General features: G+C 35.2%; 1 protein-coding gene across 4 annotated transcripts in view; it reads right to left on the bottom strand.

The window, feature by feature from the left end:
• Positions 1 to 546: 546 nt before the first annotated feature.
• LOC145684098 (dyslexia-associated protein KIAA0319-like protein) overlaps positions 547 to 21,862 on the bottom strand; it is a 71,207-nt gene continuing 49,891 nt past the window's right edge. For all 4 annotated transcript variants that reach the window (XM_081755986.1, XM_081755987.1, XM_081755988.1 and 1 more), the window contains exons 15-18: positions 21,244 to 21,564; positions 17,929 to 18,030; positions 11,634 to 11,804; positions 547 to 10,653 (exon numbers count right to left, since the gene is read on the bottom strand). In XM_081755986.1, coding sequence (XP_081612112.1) covers positions 10,499 to 10,653; positions 11,634 to 11,804; positions 17,929 to 18,030; positions 21,244 to 21,564 — 749 coding nt within the window. In that variant the 3' untranslated portion in view covers positions 547 to 10,498. The remainder of the gene's footprint in view (positions 10,654 to 11,633; positions 11,805 to 17,928; positions 18,031 to 21,243; positions 21,565 to 21,862) is intronic.

The raw sequence follows: 21,862 nt of genomic DNA on the forward strand, positions 1-21,862 counted from the left end.
GTAGTGCTTCCCAAGTTGATGGAGGTGCTGCCGAATGATTTCTCCACTCACACTGAATTGTAGTGCCAGTTCCTCACATGTCTGGCCACGGTTCGCCTCAATTGCTGTATGGATATCTTCATTTTGTACATGTGTTGACCTTCCGGCACGTGGTGCGTCTTCGTGTGTTTCGTCACCGTTCTTAACTTGTTAAACCACCACTGCACTGTCCCGACCCTCACCAAAGGCACGGCATATCTTCCGAACCGCTGCAGCGGCGTTAGACCTCAGTTTGAGCTCGTACAGTATACACGTCCTTATGACGCTTTGGTCCCATGTTCACTCGTCCTTACGCAAGTTCACGGGATAACTGTTATGCAAGTTCACGGTGTAACTGAACTGCCACAACCAGGTAGTGTGTTGGATATACCCACACCAACAACTGACCTTCGCTTTATCTCTATTCGCATTCAACTCAAGGTGTAAGAGTCAATTGAACACACACCTCCACAAAAAGCGATTTTTAGTATGTTAGGCTCTTCAGAGGAGATATAGCTTCGATTCAAATTTCAGTTTAAAAGAAAAGAAAAAAAAAACTTTATTCATATTCTTATTACAAACACATTTATATAATGTGTATTAACAAAGACAGGTAATCCCAAAAGGCTTGTAGTAGTTAACAGTTCGTGTCAAATATCAATGAACTCCATTTAACAGTTGTTACATGTTAAAAAAAAAAAAAAAAAAAAAAAAAAAAAAAAAAAAAAAAAAAAAACAAATATATGTGTTAAATCGCTTCACACCTTTACATATTGAAATTGTATTGGAATACGACTAATTAATCATATAAAATAAGAAGTTGTGGACGTTATAGTAACTGTTATATATATATCGTACATAAAATTAACAAAAGTATGTATTAAGTACAGCTATACTAAAATCAAAGCGGAATGTAACAGAACTAAAACTTGACTCACGTTGCAAAACACAATCATATATAAGACAAAATCAGTTCGAAACTGAGAAGATCGTCCAGATGATGGACGTTCCGTTTTGGACAAGTTTTGTCTTACAAAAACACCTGCGCGAAGTTATATTTCTGTTTTATACAATAAAAAAGCAATACTTCTGTTTCCTTCCATTTTTAAGACTTTCGTCACTTGTAAATCGTATACGCACTGAAAATGTAAAATTTATAACCAGTTCCGGATTAAAGAGCAAGTGAGGCACTATGTACTAAAACTTTAAATGTATATTGGTTGAAAATCGACCTATGATGTAAAGGCTGAAATTTAGAAGCAACTTTGATGTACAGCTAAGATTTTTCTTTAATTTCCACTTAAATTTGATCAATTTTCCTGTTGATCTTTGAAAAGTCTGACAAGCTCTAGTAAACGATATGAACAATAACTTAATTCAGGAATGCATCTGAATATTTATAATGCTTTTTTTTTTTTTTTTTTTTTTGTTTGTTTGTTATAGAATGTAAACTATGGGTATGGTTAGAACAGTGTTGTATATTTATGTAAAATAGTACTAATAAACCGATGATGGAGTTTCCATTGAAAATTTCAGCATTAATAAATATTTACTCGGATTTATTTAAGTTATTAATTATACTTGTTTGTCTGTTTAGTTTATTTAGTACGAGGATGATTCAGAAAGTAATGCCTTCAAGCCTACTACCTGGGCAATAGTACTGCAAACATTTTGAACTGTTTATCATTAATGCACTGATGTTTAAGCTATAGAACGTTTCACCTTCCTATCTCTTCTCGTTCCAGAGTAATGGAGCAATCCATTGCATCCAGTAATGACGTCCGGATGAACAGCGGGCTGTCATTGAATTTCTGACTGTGGAAGGTTGTGCGTCAAGGAACATTCATCGCCGGCGACGAGTTATGGATACACCATTATGACGCGGAAACGAAGCGTCAGTCGATGGACTACCGCCACACGTCCTCTCCTTCGCCAAAAAAATTCAAAGTTCTCCCATCTGCTGGCAAAGTATTGTTGACATTCTGCCTCATCTGCCTTATAGTCTGGATCTTGCGCCTTGCGACTTCGGGCTCTTCCCCAAACTTAGGGATCATCTTAAGGGCCAATGGTACAGCTGTGACGCCGAGGTGGAAGCAAGATTGATTGATTGATTCTGGGTTTTACGTTCCGTTCAGCAGCGAGGCTATATGAGACGTGGACCTACTGATTAACGTGGAATCCGAACCACATGAGCTCCCGCCAGGAATCGAACCCGGGTCTCCCGCGCCAAAGGCGCGTACGGGGTTGGAAGCAAGAGTTCGGCAATGGTGTCGCTAGCAGTCACCACAATTCTTCGCCGATGGCATGAAAAACTTGTTTCGCGTTGGTGCAAGTGTGTTGCCCGTAATGGAGACTATGTTGAAAAATGTTGCCACCATTTGTAGCTGCAAGCTTTCCAGTGATACCTGTATCAGTGCTATCTGTCAAACACACATAAAAGTATCACCTTGGAGGCATTACTTTCTGAATCACCCTCGTAGATATAAACAATACTTTGATGACGGTTTCCAAAGAAGTTCGAAAATGAGATGTGAACAGAAAAAAATCTAATTTTAATTCAAGTTCTCTTCGATTAGTTTATCACTTAGACAAAAGCATCAACCAAGAAATCAATTGCGGAAGGAAAACGGAAGTTATTCAGTGTAATTTGATCACAACATAAATAAAAAAAAATCTAAAAACCCTTTGACTTCACTTGGTATATTTACACACTAAAACATTATTTTGTGTTTATATTTTGGAGAATTAGTTTTTAAGATTATAGCACATTACATTACTCGTAAATATTACGCATTTGACTACAATTTTAGTACCCCTTTTCTTAATCCGGATCTGGTATTATATATATATATATAAACACATACATACCCAAGCACACACACACAACAAGCAAACATTAATAAATATACATTTACTTTTTTTATTTCCTACCTGTAATACATAATTAAAAGTGCTAGGAAATGTAATTTAAAACTACTTTTATGGGAATGAATATTCGATCAAATACGAAAAAAATAAAATTACAATAAAACGTGAACATTATCATTCTTTGTCTACAATTACTTTACTACATATGGCAAAATGTGCTGAGAGCTACCCGTTGAATTACAATCAACAAATAAAATATTTTAATTGACCAATGTACTAAACAACCAGAAGTAAACAATATAATGTAGATGTAAGTGGTAAGTTTTTACATGAGTGGAGGATTTTAAAACACAATTCGTATATTATATTCCTTAACAGCAAAGTCACGTGCAAGTGTTATTAACAGAGAAAAAGAAAGAAGTGAAAAAAATCTAGCCTTAACTGTATCCAATTCTTTTAACTGGATTTATTTTAAGGTAACTTCCGTAAATTAATAACACGCAACATTATATAGAGGATTAGAATTTTAAGATATGTATATACACAGGGTGGCCCAAAAATAGGCACACAGTGCCGTACTGATCAGCTCATTGCCTTTTATGCCATTTCTTATTGTTATCCATCAGGTAGACTTAGTTTCTTTATTATTTGTTCTTAAAAATGTGTTTTTACTTATACCTTAAGCTCTGAAGAACCGAAGCAAATAAACCCATAAACTAGAATGTTACACTTCATCAATGCAGGGGTGTATATTTACTTTTGGGCCACCCTGTATATATATATATATATTCGGTGCACCATTTATAATGTCCAATCGTGATAACGGAGAAAAACGAAACTTTGAACAAAGTAACTATAAGGACCAGGACATCTATGCATGTATTAAACAGAAACACACAACAGTCTTTCCAACTCAATATAAAGTTATATTTTTTCAAGTGGCGCTACGTCAGATTATTACATATCTCAAATCAACATGCTAAATAAAAATTAAAATACCACTTTATTATTCAGTGTTGCAAACTAAGGATGTGACAGTATCACAAACATCAAAAGTTTGGAAGCCTCTAACGCACATACAGCACAACGGAGATGCACATCATCGAAAGTACTCTAGCATTCGATAGCACGGTCATGGCACGACTTGTTTCGAACGACGAATTCGATGTATTTTGATGCGCCGTATCCAAATTTCGAAACCCCAGGACGATTGACCCTGTCAATTTTGTTTTATGGGTGAAAACCATGTGTCCTCCCTATCCAAAATCGTTTAAGTTTTTCGCCCATAAAAATAAATAACACGATCGATGGTCCTGGGGTTTCGAAATTTGGATTTGGCGTAACAAAATACATCGAATCCATATCCTGGGGTACGTTGCACAGAACTTTTGATTTTTGTATGGCTGTGTTAAACGTATCCTCCCTATTTAAAATCGCTAAAGTTTTTTGCCCATAAAAATAAATAACACGATCGATGGTCCTGGGGTTTCGAAATTTGGATTTGGCGTAACAAAATACATCGAATCCATATCCTGGGGTACGTTGCACAGAACTTTTGATTTTTGTATGGCTGTGTTAAACGTATCCTCCCTATTTAAAATCGCTAAAGTTTTTTGCCCATAAAAATAAATAACACGATCGATCGTCCTGGGGTTTCGAAATTTGGATTTGGCGTAACAAAATACATCGAATCCATATCCTGGGGTACGTTGCACAGAACTTTTGATTTTTGTATGGCTGTGTTAAACGTATCCTCCCTATTTAAAATCGCTAAAGTTTTTTGCCCATAAAAATAAATAACACGATCGATGGTCCTGGGGTTTCGAAATTTGGATTTGGCGTAACAAAATACATCGAATTCATATCCTGGGGTCCGCTGCACAGAACTTTTTGTTGTGGTACATGTACAGGCATATTCCCTATCCAAAATCGTTCAAGTTTTTCACTCATTAAAAAAAGACACGATCCATCATCCTGGGGTTTCCAAATTTGGATTCTGTGCATAAGAAAATATATCGAATCCATATCCTGGGGTCCCGTGCACAGAACGTTTATTTGATTGTTTATTTTATGTTACTTTTGTGTGGCTGTATTAATATTTTTTTTAAATTATTAGGACATTCAATTTTTAAAAAAAATGGAAAAAAGTTTGCAACTCTGGAAGTAGGAATGTATCAACGTACATGAGATAATAAATTGATTTATTTGAAGGAACGAGAATACATTTAATTTTGCGAGATTATTTTCTTCACTCCCTTTTCTCGAATATTGTAATACTTCCCTTGATTTTTCTGATTAGAATCAACTTTAGATTCGAAGACACTTCTTTTCCTTTCTTTCTCTATAGAAGATTATTTCTCTACATCACGACCAGATCTTCAATGACAAGAACTATTTATGACACAAGATTGATCTATTAATCAATGCTACGGATGAATCTATTTATACATCAATAAAATAAATGCAGTAGTGACAATAAATAAATTTGTGCTGAAAATGCATCATCTATCTTGGAACAAATCAACACATCAGAACCTAGTGCTGATCTTAACCCACTTATCCAATAAATGCAAATAAATGATTATTACATTAAATCCAAACAATGCCACTTATTATTATTTTAAAAATACCATAAAAACAGCGGGAATGATATTACACATATAGTATAGGTACTTGTCCGTAACAATTGGTAATACTGATCCAATTTAATATTCACTTACAACGTATGAAATTGTTCACATTAAAAGTTTTTTTTTTCTTTCTTTCGAGGACTAGCGTCGACAATTGAAAGCCAAATGGTATTTTATTCATTGACAATTAATGATAAAACATATTTATGTACACTTACGCAAAAAAAAGGCAACATTCATATTAATGTAAAACCACTGCTATGCTCATTTCCGTGGAAATGATTTGTTGATTATCGAAACACTATTTTCTATTATGGCAAAATAATATAAAGTATTTACACATACATGAAAAAAATCTTTTCGAAACTGAAATTACGCTCTATTTTGATAGGTCTATAATTACAACAAATTCACATAGTTTAAGAACATTGTCAGTTTGGTTGAAGTTCACTAGGTGGCAGTTTGAAGGGCACTACGAGTTAAAAAAAAAAAAAAAAAAAAAAATACAGAAAGCATTTCGGAAAAATTTCCACACATGACACAATTTTCTCACATAAAATACGTTCGAAAGTATTGTAATATTTTGGAATACGGTTATTTAGATAGTGGCATGGAAAAGAGGAAGATGGCAAAAGAGGCTACAGTTCATGGATAAAATTAACTCCAACGCCATCTGTTAGCAATCAGCTGAACTACGTTTAGCCTAGTGACGAACACAGGTCAGCGCGCTATGTCGCCCTGTCTCTAATAAGGTGTAGCTTTCTAGACCTAGTGTCTGTCACGTCTTTTATTCACGTGACTCCCCAGTTTGCCTCACGATGCCTTAAATTGGGGCGCCGAAAATTGGGAAGCAATCGAACCTGAGACCACATGGACGTGAGTTCAACGATCTGACCATTAGACTCCTTTTCATTTTACTTTTTCCTTTCAACACCGAGGAGTTTGGTACAGTCACAAACATTAATAAATGGAGGCTGAAACCATTATTTCTCCATTTATTAATGTTTGTGACTGTACAAGCCTATATGCTTGGCGTACGTTCAACTTTTAAGTGTTAAATAAGGAGTACGATCATTGCTTACCTCATGTACCCACTTATGTGATTTCACCTGTTATCTGCTTATAAGTCAGCAATACTTCAGCGCATCCATTAATTTTAAAATATTCCCTTTCACGTTTTTTTTAAATGTATATATACACAAAATATGTGCCAAGAATATAGGGTCCCACCGATTATATACTATACTACAGTCACCTAGTGAACATCACACATTGAATAATTTCGTCACTCTTACAAACCATATGCATTTTTGCCAATCAAGAGTATTTTTAACAGAATACTGCAACTGGTACGCAGCAAAACTATTGAAAATAACTGATTTTGGTTAATACTCATGTTTTGCAGAACAAACCAATTCGTCGATGCATTCGACACGGCCGCCTTCTTTGGTCGAAGTTTTACCAAAAAAAAAAAAAAAAAAATTCGAAAGAAGGTACTCACCAGTGACGAATGCAATCGAAAAATAATTCACGTTGCATTACAAGGAGATGAACAATTAATGTATTTTTAACTTCTTACAGCACAAACACTGCGCAATTTCAGTTCAAGTAATTAATCCTTGTACAAAAGAAGTTGATAACTTTCCCTTTGACAGTAACTTCGTAATGTGTGGACAGATTTAAATACAGTTACTGTAGTTTACGTAGGATCATATTCTCTGTATTTCACAGTGATTTCGAAGATAATATCGCAATAAACTATAAAGGGTTCAATAAATAAGATTTGATATTCCATCTGTGTTTTATTTTATTGGCGCTAACGTTTCAAAGACACCCGACTGCTTTTATTATAAGAGATGTATATTCATTTAGAGAATTGTTGTACAACAGTTTTGATATAATTTCGTTACATTGTTATAATTGCATTTTTCAATATGTAACAATCAAATACAGTAAAGCCCCGATTATCTGCGAGTACCGCGATTTTTTTTTTAACCCTACTGCAGTCGCCCTTAATTATTTTTCAAAAGCAGACGCAGCCGACTGACACTCTGCATGCAAATAAGTTTTGTATGTCTTAAACCATAAAAATATTTGAGGGGGTGAGCTGACCCAAATTTTTAAAAAAGGAGAAAAATCAAGTCAAACTTAAACACATGTAGTTTTTTGTACAATATATATATATACAATGTATGACACATTCAACCACTTGTAGTTGCCTTTGTTATATTGTACAAAAAGCACACGTGTTTAAGTTTAACTTGATTTTTCTCCATTTTAAAAAAATGTGAGTTAGACCACTGTTGCACTAACCCCCTCATTTCCAGCAATAATGCACGTTTCGAAGTGCTACTCTACTCTGATACGCAGAAGGCGACTGTTATAAGGTATGAAAAACGAGAATTGTAAAGAGTGATTTGCGTGGTAGTAAATTTTACATTCGTTGCTCACTGTGGAGTGAGAATCCACGGGGGACCACTGGAGGGTTAATTACGAACCAAAAAGGAGAAAAAAAAAAAAATCCACGCCAACAACCGGGAAAATACAATAGACCCTACAGTGCGAAGGAAGAAAATTACCGACAGGTCTACAGTACAGTAATGCTTTTTGTTTACTGTTCTTTATTTTAGTGATTTAGACGTAGAGCAAAGGTATTTTAAAACTTTTACTATGTTTTTTCTACAACAAAACCTAGTTTTCATCCTGATTTTTTTTTATTTTTTTAAAATTTTTTTTAATGTTTGCACCTTATTTTTAGACTTTTTTTTCGCGATTTTCGCTATCTGCGGTGCCCCTGCCACCTAATTCTGTGGATGATCGTGGCTTTCCTGTATTGTTACAGCTTTCAGTTTAATTCGAATTTATAATATTGATGATTTTTTGATTATGATTATCGTTATTACTTCTTTTTTTTATTTTAATTGTAATAAAATGTTCCCTAAGTTCCCTAATTTTGAAATCCTCCCTATTCACGGTATTATCCATTAGTTTTATTTCCACTGTTTTCCTTAACAAACTACCTGAGGTTCTGCTAATAACTGACGTGTTTTCAAATAAAATTTTATGATTTTCTTCTGCTTGCTGCATGTTTTTCATATTTAGTCTTAATTGTATACAAGATATAATGTATATACGATTAAACAATCAGAAAAATCAGCATTGGCAATACATACACTAGAAGGAAATCATAAAATTTTGTTCGAAAACACGTCAATTATTAACAAAACAATGGATGGATATAAAAGCTTATTAAGGGAAGTAATGGAAACAAAACTAAGGAATGGCACCTTGAACATTTCAGGAACAAGTAAAATTTTGAATATTTTGTTAAATAAAAATTTGACTTTTTTTGTGGTTTGTTTGAGTTTAACGTCCTACAATTATGCTTGGGCGGCTAAGGGAGACGTGGACCTACTCATTATAGTGGAATCCGAACCACTTTCTTCGTTCAACTGTACCCCCACCGGGAATCAAACCCGGGACCACGCACACCAAAGGCAAGCGTGCTAGCCACTAGGCCAAGCGGGGTCCTTAAAATTTATTATTATTATTAATAGTAATTTAAATTACATTGCACGTTCTAACAATATTTGATTGTAACATGTAAAATAAAATTATAAGCGCGCTATAAACACTAAGTATTGAGGAGCTTTGCTCTCAGTTTTTATTCAATTTTGATTCTTTAGATTTCAATATTTTTGACAATTTTGTGATTGTTACAATTTTAATATACTGTTATTCAATTTCAATATGTTCATGCGCCGCTTATCCTTCCTTATTACATTAACAGTGTGAAAACAATTATAATTAAAACAAGCTAATTCGGCCATTTTGGCACGAGCCATCTTAATACATAATCTTATTTCAAACAATTTTAATTGAAAACAACATTAATGAAGCAGTCTACAGGGCTCTAAGGCCGGGATTTCCTTTATATAAATCTCCCGTAAGGGTAAAACTGAAAATTATAAAATGTAACAAAATTACATTAAAATAATAATAATAATAATAATAATAATAATAATAATAATAATAATAATAATAATAATAATAATAATAATAATAAAAGCTATTACACAATAGATCTCTAAATTAGTACAACTTTGATGATAAAAGAAGTCAGATGCCTTTGAAACGTTGGCTCTAATAAAATAAAACATGAATGGAAACTCAAAACTATTTATCGAATTTGAAACATATGCTTAAAAATTATGTAAACAGGTTATCCAATTTTACGGAATGTCATATTATTTTACCACTTATATACATATATATATATTCTTTCGTTTTCCGTTTAGTTAATAAAATTTCTTTTTTTATACATATATATATTAATCAGTCTTTCAACATGTTCAAGTTGATAAACAAAATATAACAATCAGATAAATATATACACATATATGGTATCTGTAACATGAACAATGTCGGCTATGAAAAATTCAACATTCATATCTACTCTAATAAAACTCTATAATATAACCTTATGAGTATCAAGGTGACGTGACCAATATTTATACATATATTGCATATGAAGTATCCTATAAAATACGTAAGATAAAACGTTATTAGTAGTAAAGAACATTAACTGGGTTATGAAAACCATTCTCTTATTATGCTATCACTAAATGCCACCAAGACTTATCTTAGAACAAGTCTTAAAACTTATTATTATAGGAACCAAAAAATATTTTAAAAAATTATACTACGGTTATCACCTTGGATACTCAAATTCTAGTTGTTGTTCCTATGAAATTTACGTGCAGTGCGCTTTTATATTACCACAGGCAAGCAAACTCTTAAACACAGAAAAGTTACTCCCTGTGCTTTTTTGGCAACTCCTCGTATGCTCTATCCTACACAAATATATTTCGTATATACATAATAATAATAAATTTGGTTTGCATCTTTGGCCTTTAGACAAGATATATATATATATTTAATAGTTATGCAATAGTTAAATTTATAGGCACATCTCTCTTATCTCAGGTCTTGATCTTTCTTCCAGACTTAATAAATCCATTCTTTCCTTTATGAAGACCATTTTTCAATTCTCCATTCAATTTCGCTTTCTTCGTTTCGAACAGGACGTCAGAATCGGAGTCAGACTCTGAGATCATAAGTTTGTTCCCATGCGTTACTGAAAGATAAACAGCAATACAGATATGCATACGTAAGGAATAGAATATTTTATTATGTCGTTAATGCTTTTCAAGCAATAGATAGCAACAGGGTGATTTACCTAAAAGTTGAACCGCGAACAGTTCGGAAACGGAAGATACAATCGTTGCACTATTTTCGCAGACGTCAAATGCATTTAAAGGGCTAATATTTCTAGTCCATTAAAAAAAAAAAAAAAAAAAAAAAAAAAAATGCAACGAGGGTTTGTAAAGATTTTTTTTTAAAAAAGTGGAACAATGCCTTGAGAATGACATGTAAAGGGAAGTACAAGGTGTGTCAAAAGGTCTGATGTTTATAAATTGATGATAAACACATTTATTACATAACATTTGCATATGTTTTATTTATTCAGCACATTACGGAACATGTGTTATTTAACGGTCATTACACAAAAATCTTGTAAACAATGTCTTAGGTTTTGAATATGTCATTCAAGTGGAGAGGGAGGGGGGAATTTGACGGAGAGGGAAAATACTGACAGGTCAAGGATCATTTGCACTTTTCAACCTCAAGAGTTTCGGGGGAAATGAAATGAAATTTTCCAAGCACATAAACTGATTTCACCCATAAGTGAAAGGTTAACAAACAAGTGAAATTAATTGTAGCAGATACGATTTTTAATTGTCCACTACTTGTTTGGCAACAGAAGCATTGATAACTTAAAAAATTGTTACAAACTGACACATTCGAAGGGATATTTGCTCTCCACATATTGATTTGATGAGTTAATTGTTAAGACCTATGCTAAGACCTAGTTGTTCGTAAGAACAACTGGGTTAATTCGTAGTAGTTTAAACTTATTGCCTTCCTCCACTTTAATAATCACAACGATTCAGAAATTTCTGTTGACATTTACTATTTAAGATTAACCGAATAATTCTGAAAGCAGCTGTACAAAAACAAGCTTAAAAAAGTGCGAAATGAAAAGTGTGAACTTACCATGAGGAATCATGGCTGTTTCTTCGCCTTCATCAAGAAGAGAGTAACGATGTCTCTTTCTTGGTCGACGAGCACAACCCCTCTGGCACACACAGACTAGAGCCCATCCACCACCAGCCACAAGGACCACGGACAAGAAAAGAACTATCACCACGTATAATATGCTCCAATCTGAAACAAAGAAACAAGTTTAACGTCCCACGAACCAATCTAAAAAATAAGGCACTATATTGAAATTACAGTTTAAAGCTAGATAGAAAGAAATATGACAAGATTTTATCAGAAAATAAATAATGTTACCTGTGCGGTGCGTCAAAGGATTTATTCTTTTTCTACAATATTTCGGAAACTTCACTGTTTACTTAATCGTGTAGATGACATTTTTCGGATCTTCTTTAGCCGCTTCTTAATTCATTGTTTTCTTCTTGTTCAGAAAGAAGAATAACTTCTGCACTTAAGGTCAAAATGAAGTTGATTTGTATGCCTTTTTTTTTTATCTCTCTCTCTCTTTCTTTTGAGAATTGGAAAGCTGTGCAAAGAACAATTTATGATGAATAGAAGGCGTCCGCTACAAAAAGAACAGCAAATGGCGGACAGTGAGTTTCTACCACAAGGCGACCAAACACGCTTGCCTAAGTGTGCGGCTCTAGGGACCGCCGACCTGCTGATTAGAAAAAATATACATTGATAATTGAATAGTTGCTATTTTTTCAATTCATCTTAATGTTTTACTTCGGTTTTATTTTTGTGCACCGTTAAAGATTTTCGCGCATGTCAGGTAAAAGGTAAAGAACATAAGCATTAAAACTGTGGCTCTCCTTTACTTTCCCTTCTAGCTCTCATATGTAAACGTCACGTTTGAATGTATCGAGTTGCTGCCCAAGACACTTGTGATAGAGTAGTACTAAGTGTGCTCATTATGTCAAGGAAGTTTTAGGTGCAAAGCTCAAAGGGTTTAGGAGATCCAGCCACTAGAAGGTCACATGGAGGTACATGTTATAGTCGTAATACATAGTCCAAAACATAAGAGATAAGTCTTATACCTATTATTTCATCTAAACTAGATTATGTTCGTGTTTCCAGCATATTTAAGTGACAAAACACAAGTGAAAGTTGTTTGTTTTTCAAATCCGAAGTGTTTTTGTTATTGTATAGAAAAATTACAAATTACCAATCAGTATGCAGTTTAGAAAAGAGTACATGCTTCGCACAAATACTGTGCTCATTGTAAGAACACCTGACAAACGCAATCAAGTCACACTTCAAACATTTGTCGTTCACAATTCCGTCAAAGTAGCAATCCTAAGGAACGGTCCAACTTTTAAGCTCCTCATTCAAGTATCCAGCCTTATGGAAAGCGAACCGAATCATGTTGCGAAAATGAGGTGCACTGAATTGGTAAATTGTGAATAACTGAAGTTGTATGAACCTGTCACGATACCAAATATTTACTTTATTTCCTGTTATTGCCGTATTAGTGATGAAACGAACAAAGGCTTCGTATGGACAGAAGAAATGAACATCCAGAGGTTGAGTCATGCCACTATATCCACCAGGTATCAGCCGTATGATCAATGTAAAACCTTCTGGCACACACTGTGACGAAAGACTGTCGTCTTTATAACATTACAACACTCCTGACCCTTAACGATATTATTGAGCCAATATGAATAAACCAAAATAAATAACTCACTGTCGCACAAATGTCGTTTATTAGAAAGTTCAGATCCTTAACGTGGGACAACTTAGAACATTATAACTTATTTCTTTTTTTCTATAATAAACAAGCAATCCGTCGTCAAGGTTACCAAAACCTTCCATTACATACATTAAAGGTATCTATGACAACATTCACAACATTCACAACATTCAACACAAAATCATAACTTAATGTCTTCTTCTTCTTCTATCAAGATAGCTGGCTAGTGCATATAAAAATCAAGTATCGCCCAAAACTTTACAAGCTTAATACAAGAAAATGATAATGATACAACATATCGTTCTATCTTTATTTGCAGAACATGAATCAAGTAACAGAAGGACTTTCTTCTTATCCCTTGTAATGCTTTTCCACATGTGTCCGAATAGAAAGTCTTAAGATCCTAGTTGTTCATATTCACTGTTTTACCAGCAAATGAGATTATATTAGCCGGATCGTCTGGCTTTACTGCAGGGAACCTATAATGTAGGAATGAGATATTGCAATCATATATCCCACTGTTGTTCTGATCTTCACTGATCCTTTCTCCCTCAACGTCCGGAACTAATGCAAGTCCTTATCGAAGCGACTTTGATCCGCATTGAAGACATTGGCAGCTGAAATGTCATCAGTGATCATAATATCATGTATTGAAATAGACTATAACATGTACCTCCATGTGACCTTCTAGTGGCTGTATCTTCTAAACACTTTGAGCTTTGCACCTAAAACTTCCCTGACATATTGAGCACACTTAGTACTACTCTATCACATATATCTCGGGCAGCAACTCGATTCACCCAAACGTGATGTTTACTTGTTAGTATCTTCGACGACCGGCCACTGCCACTGTTTCATCCTGCCACATGGCTCATATGTCACGTCACGTTACCCTTCTCTCTGGCAGTCCAGACTTTAGCGTAACACACCATGCATAGACACCAATCTTGAGCTATTTTTATCTTTCTCAATAATTGTGGACAGTGACAGGTGGGCGCTCGTCTACGATGTACAGCTTTTCCTTAATGTTTAGTTAGTGATTCACCGTTCAAAGTGTATGGCGACTGTCAAATCGTCTCGTAATTCGTGAGGCTGGTTTTACTTCAAATTACTTTGGTTTCGATTTTATAAGACCCTCATATGGCAGAAAATTTGTTTTATGCGAGCCTGAATATGAAAAGCTGGAAACAGCATTTATGACAGTGTTTTGGTTCTTTATATTGCAAAATTTGCTGTAAGTAAACATCTTCAGTCAATTGATATAGAGGTGTTCATAGTTATAGAGCTCTATGAATCTCTCAATGAACTAGTTAGCACCACTAATGCAATGGAAATATCTCATGTAAAACTTTAGAAAATTGACACTAAAGGAAAAGAAAGAAGCCCTTCTTTGTGTATTTTCCTTAACTCTTGTCCTCTGTTCCACGTATTCTCACTTAATTCTTGTTATAAATTAGTGGAATTTACTTTTTTCCGAACGTTTGTTCCGTTTTTTTCCCTTAATTAGCGAAATTTATTTTTGTGACATTTTGACTAAGTTTAAACCCCAAATTTAATGACTAGTAACTCGGGAACAAAAGATCTCATTAAAAAAAAAAAAAAAAAAAAAAAAGCTTACTACGTAAGTCAAGATACTTTTCCATGATAAGTTTGTTAAAGATTGGGTGAGTTCTGTAGATTACATACGATGGGACAAAAAAGGCTTGAAGGTGAGTTTAAAGGAGTGCTAACAAGCAATAGATGGCAGCACATGTTCCCTATCTTTCCCATCTATTTTGTAGGAGCACTAATATTCAACATAATTCAATTAAATTCAAGAGATAAATGTTCAAATTTTGTGCACAGACATGAAACTTTTTGATATTTTGTTCCTTTCATTGTTGAGAAAATTTCATTATTGAGAACATATTTCTGGTGAATAAAATAAAGTGTCCTCATCAATGAAAGAAACAAAATGTTTAAAACAAAAAGCATGACGATGCGCGTAGTGGAAGGCCTAGTGTTCAGACGGACTATCTAGTGGAATATGTTAACGAAAAAGTGCGATCCACTCGCCAGTTCACAATAACTGAACTCGCCAAAGAGTTTACAGAAGTGTGCGAGGTGGGTGCCAAAATTGCTGACAGACGCTCATAAAAAGCAAATGATGACAGCTGCATGAGATTTTTTGACCAGTTGGGGGGGGGGGGGGAGGAGGCGCCACTGGGAAGTCGAAACAGCAATCTATCCAATGGCGGTACTCTGGTTCTCCTCAAGTGAAGAAATTCAAATAAACACCATCAGTTCACAAAATCATGGCAACCGTGTTCTGGGACCAAAACGGTGTGATTCTTGTGGAATTCTTGGAACCAGAACGAACACGGTGGAGAGGAATGTTATGTTCTGAAACTCTTCTGATTTATGACTCTGGAATTCACCCACACACAGCTGCTCATACTGTTGAGACAATTAAAGATTTCGATGGGAACTATTCAATCATACCGACCATGCCCCCAGCGATTTCTTTGTTTTTCTTCACCTGGAAAAAGTGGGTTTCACGTGGTTTGCTGGATTGCCTGCACTCTCAGACGGCAGATTTACACAGAGGGTATACGGAACCTTGTGTGATGCTACCAGAAATGTCTGGAAATTCACAGTGATTATGTCGAAAGATAGCCAAGATATGTACTTGTATAACAATCTCAATAAATTTCTTCTCCCATTATTTTCTTATTTTTTTAATATCGGCCCTTTTTTTGACATGGTATACATATATACAGGGTGCGGCACGTAAAACCGGCCCGTAAAGTGAACACATAAAATGAAATGTAATGTATTGAATATGATTAACTACAACACATAAATGAAATGTAATGTATTGAATATGACTAACCTTCACAGCAGCCTTCACAGTAGGTGCTGAAAGTGTCCTCCGCCCACTTCAACACACATGTGAGCACGATTGAGGAGATTCATATATACCCTTGTCAGTTCTTGTGTTGTAATGCTATTGGTGACATCCTGGATCCTGGTCTTGAGTTCTTCAATTGTGTGTGGATTTGTTTCGTATACTCTTCCCTTTAACAGTCCCCATAAGTAAAAGTCACACGTGGACAAGTCTGGTGACCGAGGAGGCCACAAGCCTTTGCTGATTGTCCTCTCTGGTGTAAACATCTCATGCACAAGGGACAATGATGCAGCTGATGTGTGGTATGTTGCACCGTCCTGCTGAAAGTAACATAACTGACGCTCCTCTTCGGTCAAGTGTGTATAAAACTCCTCCAGGATTCCCATATACACGTCACTGTTCACTGTCGTCTCAAAGAATATGGGCCCAATAACGCGTGTGGCGGAAATGGCACACCAAACACCAATCTTCTCATCATGCAAGGATACCTGGTGGATTGCGTGTGGATTTTCTGTCGACCAATACTGGTTGTTTTGGGAATTTACGTACCCAGACAGGTGGAACCACGCCTCGTCACTCATGATGAGCATTAGTGGATCCAAGAAACCACTGGCAACATTGCTCAACAGCCATGAACAGAAATGCACCCTCTTCTGCAGGTCAGGCTCCTTCAGTTCTTGCACAACACTTATCCGATACGGTTTTAACTTCAGTCCCCTTAAAACACGTCTGCAACTTCTCTCACTCGCATGAACCTGTTGACTCAATCTCCTGGTTGACTTTCGAGGACTTCTTGTCATTATCTCCTCCACCTGCATCTTTAATTCAGGTGTGCAGACAGATGGTCGTCTGTTCCTGGGAGCATTTTGAACCGATCCTGTACGCCGCCATTTTTCAATCAATTCCTGAATGGTGCTTTTTGCTGGCACAGAACGTCCTGGAAATTTCTCCCGAAACAAATTCTTTGTTTTCACAAAAGATCCAGTGAGAATGAACCCTTCAACAATGGTTTAACACAACGAGGCCTTTTTCTCAACTGGTTTCGACAAGTTTCACTGGCTGCGGCTGCACGTGACTGTTGCAGGTCACGTAAGTCGACCCGACCTCGACACGCCATCTCTTGGTTGGAAGGTAGATTATTTAAGTGTTGCCAAAAACACAATATACCAGAATATTACGACGGGCCGGTTTTACGTGCCGCACCCTGTATATATATATATATATGGTCAAGGGAGAGGCTAAACCATAGTTTACCGCTTTATCCAGCGTAAAGAAAGTAGGGTTGAAGTACATTTTATCCAGTGTATACCTCAGCGTCAAGGGGGAGCTATAGCCCCTCCCTTGGATCCGCGCCTATATATATATATATATACTTGCAACGTCTTTATGAAGCAGAGGAGGAGTATTATACTGCAGAAACTAATCGATTCTTGTAGACATCGTATAGAGTGAAAAGATCCGATATTTTTTGAAAAATGAAAATCTCACACTTAGCACAGTCAGACTTCGGTTTCAGAAGTTTCGCAACAGTCCTAGTAAATTAATTTGTTTCCCTATTTTCTAGATGATGAATACAATAAAGTCAACTCGACGTATGCATTATAATTTAGTATAGTATAAAGCTACGTCTTTTATCAACTTAAAACCTATAAAGTGAATTGCAACAACACAATATGCTGATATTTCGAATTTTATGCAAATTTTCTTACCACAATTGGACTCTCCGTCCCGCCAATATTTCTTTATCAAATCTTGCATCCAGAATGCTTCACATAAGCATTGTCGAGTAGCTTGGTCACATACACCATGCCCTGTAAATATAAATCACTCATAAAATATCGTTTCTTATCTACAGTGTAAAAAATGCTTCAGAAGCCAAGTACGGATAACTGTTTTGGATTATCATTATCCATGATAATAATAATAGCAGTACCTGCATGAGAAACCCTGAACTGTGTCATATTCCTAATTCTTATTTTTGATTCTTTTTATCTATGTTTAAATTTACATTATTTTTCACTATACACTATTTGTTGATACTCTCTTGAAATTATCTCATCCATATTATCGTACAAGCCTATATAGATATTTTAATTCATGCCTTAAATTTAGAGTTTCCGATCACAGAACACTACTCCTCCATACAACTATCCACAATGTCCAGGACTTGGGCTACTGTACTAAGTCTTTTCCATAGCTTCAGCTTACTACAAAAAAACACGATGCTCTCTCCGTTGGTCTAAGGGCTAGCGTTTGCGTTTTCCGTGCACGTGGTTCCGGGTTCGACTCCCGGTGGGAAACACTAAACTTCGAACGCATTAATGTGGGTCGGATTACAACTTAAACAGTTAGGTCCACATTTCATATAGCCTCGGTACTAAAAAGTAACACTAAACCTTAATAAACAAACGAACAAAAGACCACATGTACACAAAGAAAGCCCAGTGTACTCACAAGTAAACCTTACGTTTGGGTGAATCGAGTTGCTAACTGAGACACACATGAGAAAGTAGTACTAAATGTGGTCAGTATTTCAGTGAAGTTTTAGGTGCGAAGCTCCAGAGGTTTAGGAGGTACAGCTACCAGAACATCACATGGAAGTACAGAATAGTCTTCATATAGTTGGAGGTAAAAGCTCTGTAAGACCTCTTGTAACGACAAAAGATGAATAACAAATATATGGGTACATATTAGGACTAGGGGGAAGTCATATAGTAAGGGTATACCTGACGGCGGCCATCTTGAAATCCGCCATTTTGAATTAAGGTTAAGTTTTTAAAATAGGAATAGGGTCATGTGATACATGATTTAAGGCGCAAATTTAATCAGAAGAACAATGGTGATGTTAATTTTGATTTACGCGCAATTGGTAAAAAGTTACAGGGAAATTAAATATTGTTGCAGCATATGTATTAGTCCTTTACCCCACCTTGTAAATTTTGTGTTAATGATAATAATTAAATAAAAAGCAGATGGATAAATATTAGGTTTATGGTAAGAGTTGCCTTTATGGCGGCCATGTTCAAATCCGCCATTTTGAATCAGACAAAAGTTTTAAACAAAACGCATAACATTGACACCTTATTAATAGCAAATTTTACCATAAATGCAACGGTATAACCATTTTTGCTTTATCATTAGCCAGCATTTGTTATCGCATAAACAAGTTGCTAGTTTAAGGAAATATGACCAAAGTGGAATTGAGTCATAATTGAACTTGGGTCTTTCTTCCAGAAAAGTCCTCAATTAGTACAATCAATATGTAGTTCAGAAAAGAGTGCATGACTTGCACAAATGCTCTGCTCACAGTGAGCACACCTGACAAAGGTAATCGAGTTACACTCGACACATTTGTTGTTAACAATTCCGTCAAAGCAGTAGTCGTAAGGAGCGATCCATTTAATTTTGTGCTAGTTAATGATAAAGCAAAAATGGTTATACCGTTGGAGTTATGGTAAAATTTGCTATTAATAAGGTGTCACTGTTATGCGTTTTGTTTAAAACTTTTGTCTGATTCAAAATGGCGGATTTGAACATGGCCGCCATCAAGGCAACTCTTACCATAAACCTAATATTTATCCATCTGCTTTTTATTTAATTATTATCATTAACACAAAATTTACAAGGTGGGGTAAAGGACTAATACATATGCTGCAACAATATTTAATTTCCCTGTAACTTTTTACCATTGCGCGTAAATCAAAATTAATGTCACCATTGTTCTTCTGATTAAATTTGCGCCTTAAATCATGTATCACATGACCCTATTCCTATTTTAAAAACTTAACCTTAATTCAAAATGGCGGATTTCAAGATGGCCGCCGTCAGGTATACCCTTACTATATGACTTCCCCCTAGTCCTAATATGTACCCATATATTTGTTATTCATCTTTTGTCGTTACAAGAGGTCTTACAGAGCTTTTACCTCCAACTGTATGAAGACTATTCTGTACTTCCATGTGATGTTCTGGTAGCTGTATCTCCTAAACCCCTGGAGCTTCGCACCTAAAACTTCACTGAAATACTGACCACATTTAGTACTACTTTCTCATATGTGTCTCAGTCAGCAACTCGATTCACCCAAACGTAAGGTTTACTTGTCAGAGAACACTGATCTGTTATTGAGATTCCGACGAATGTATTCGTACGCAAAATAGTTCATCACTAGGAATATTATTTTCTACAATGCAATAACTACATAAAACTAAAATAATAATGTAGAAATACAAACAATACAGTGATCGAATATGCCTCAAAAAGTATTTCGTGTAAGCACGAATGGTCGTAATGCAATGACGTAGATCATGGTTCTATGAGTTTGTGGTGAAACGCCAACAAGAGAAATCTTTACTAATCAGTGGAAATCACCTGTTACACACTAAAGTATTAACCGATGTGGGAATTATAAGAATATCATTGTTTTAAAGACCATCTGCAGCACGTTTTAAAAACATTTTCAATAATGTTTATTATTATTATTATTATTATTATTATTATTATTATTATTATTATTATTATTATTATTATTATTATTATTATTATTTAATTAAGGAATATAATTCAAGCAAGCGATCGTTTTCTACTAACTGCAAATAATGGTGCAATATGGTGGTTTTAAAGGACATAGATTTAAAAATTTGTCGATCAGAAGATACCACGGATTTCTAGACTGTTTTAAATTTTGTCGCTTTGCTTAAGCCAAGTATGTTTACCAGTAAAATTAAAAATATAACTACATAGTAACTACAGAAGACAAGGAGAATTTTGTTAAAACATTACTACTTGAAATGCACAAGTTATAATATATAATAAAATGTAAATCAACAGTAATGTTGCTTATAGAATGTAGTGAACAGTTGTATACATTATATCCTACTTCACTAACCTGCAACATGCTCCTGTGAACACAATACATGAACTAAATACCTCGGACAGAATTCTCAACTATCCTTCGTCATGGCAGTATAGCTTTAGTATTTAATGTACACCCTATCAAATCATTAAACAATCAAATATTACTTACCAGAGCAATTATTTTGACACACAGCAGTGATAATACTAGAAACAGATAATTCCAGAAGACCTGAGTCTTGATGCAACTTCTCCTTAAGACGAGAAACCACATGAGGCCCTGGTAGTGGTTTGGAATCCTTCTCCACGTAAAACACAATCACCGCATGACCAGTATGTTCTTCAAGCTTCATGTCCTGGACGTGGATTTTGATATTTCCCTCCTCTCGAAGCAGCAGGGAGATTTGTTGCTCTAAAGTATCCTGTTGAGACTTCCTCAGCATTTGTCCTTCAATGTTTAAAGTCAGTTCCACTAGATTGTGCAGATTAGGATCTATGAGAAAATATGCATATTAATATATACAAAAATAAAAAGCACAAAGTTAATAACATAAAATTATAAAAACATTCCTTTGTCCAAATTATGAAGTAGAGTGCGATTCAAAAGTCCCCGAACTCCGAATTGAAATTATTCGGATATAACCAAAGAGAGTAGTGATGCACAGAATTTTACCTCTATCTTTTCAATGAAATACATTTTACTTCCATGCTAACCACAACGGGTATTTTCGAAACGTCCTTCATTAACCTCAAGGAACAAGCTCACGACGATACATGTCAGTTAGAGCTTT

Source organism: Thermobia domestica, chromosome 4, assembly GCF_964235325.1.
Source record: "Thermobia domestica chromosome 4, izTheDome1.hap1.1, whole genome shotgun sequence".
In the NCBI taxonomy this organism is placed as follows: domain Eukaryota; kingdom Metazoa; phylum Arthropoda; class Insecta; order Zygentoma; family Lepismatidae; genus Thermobia; species Thermobia domestica.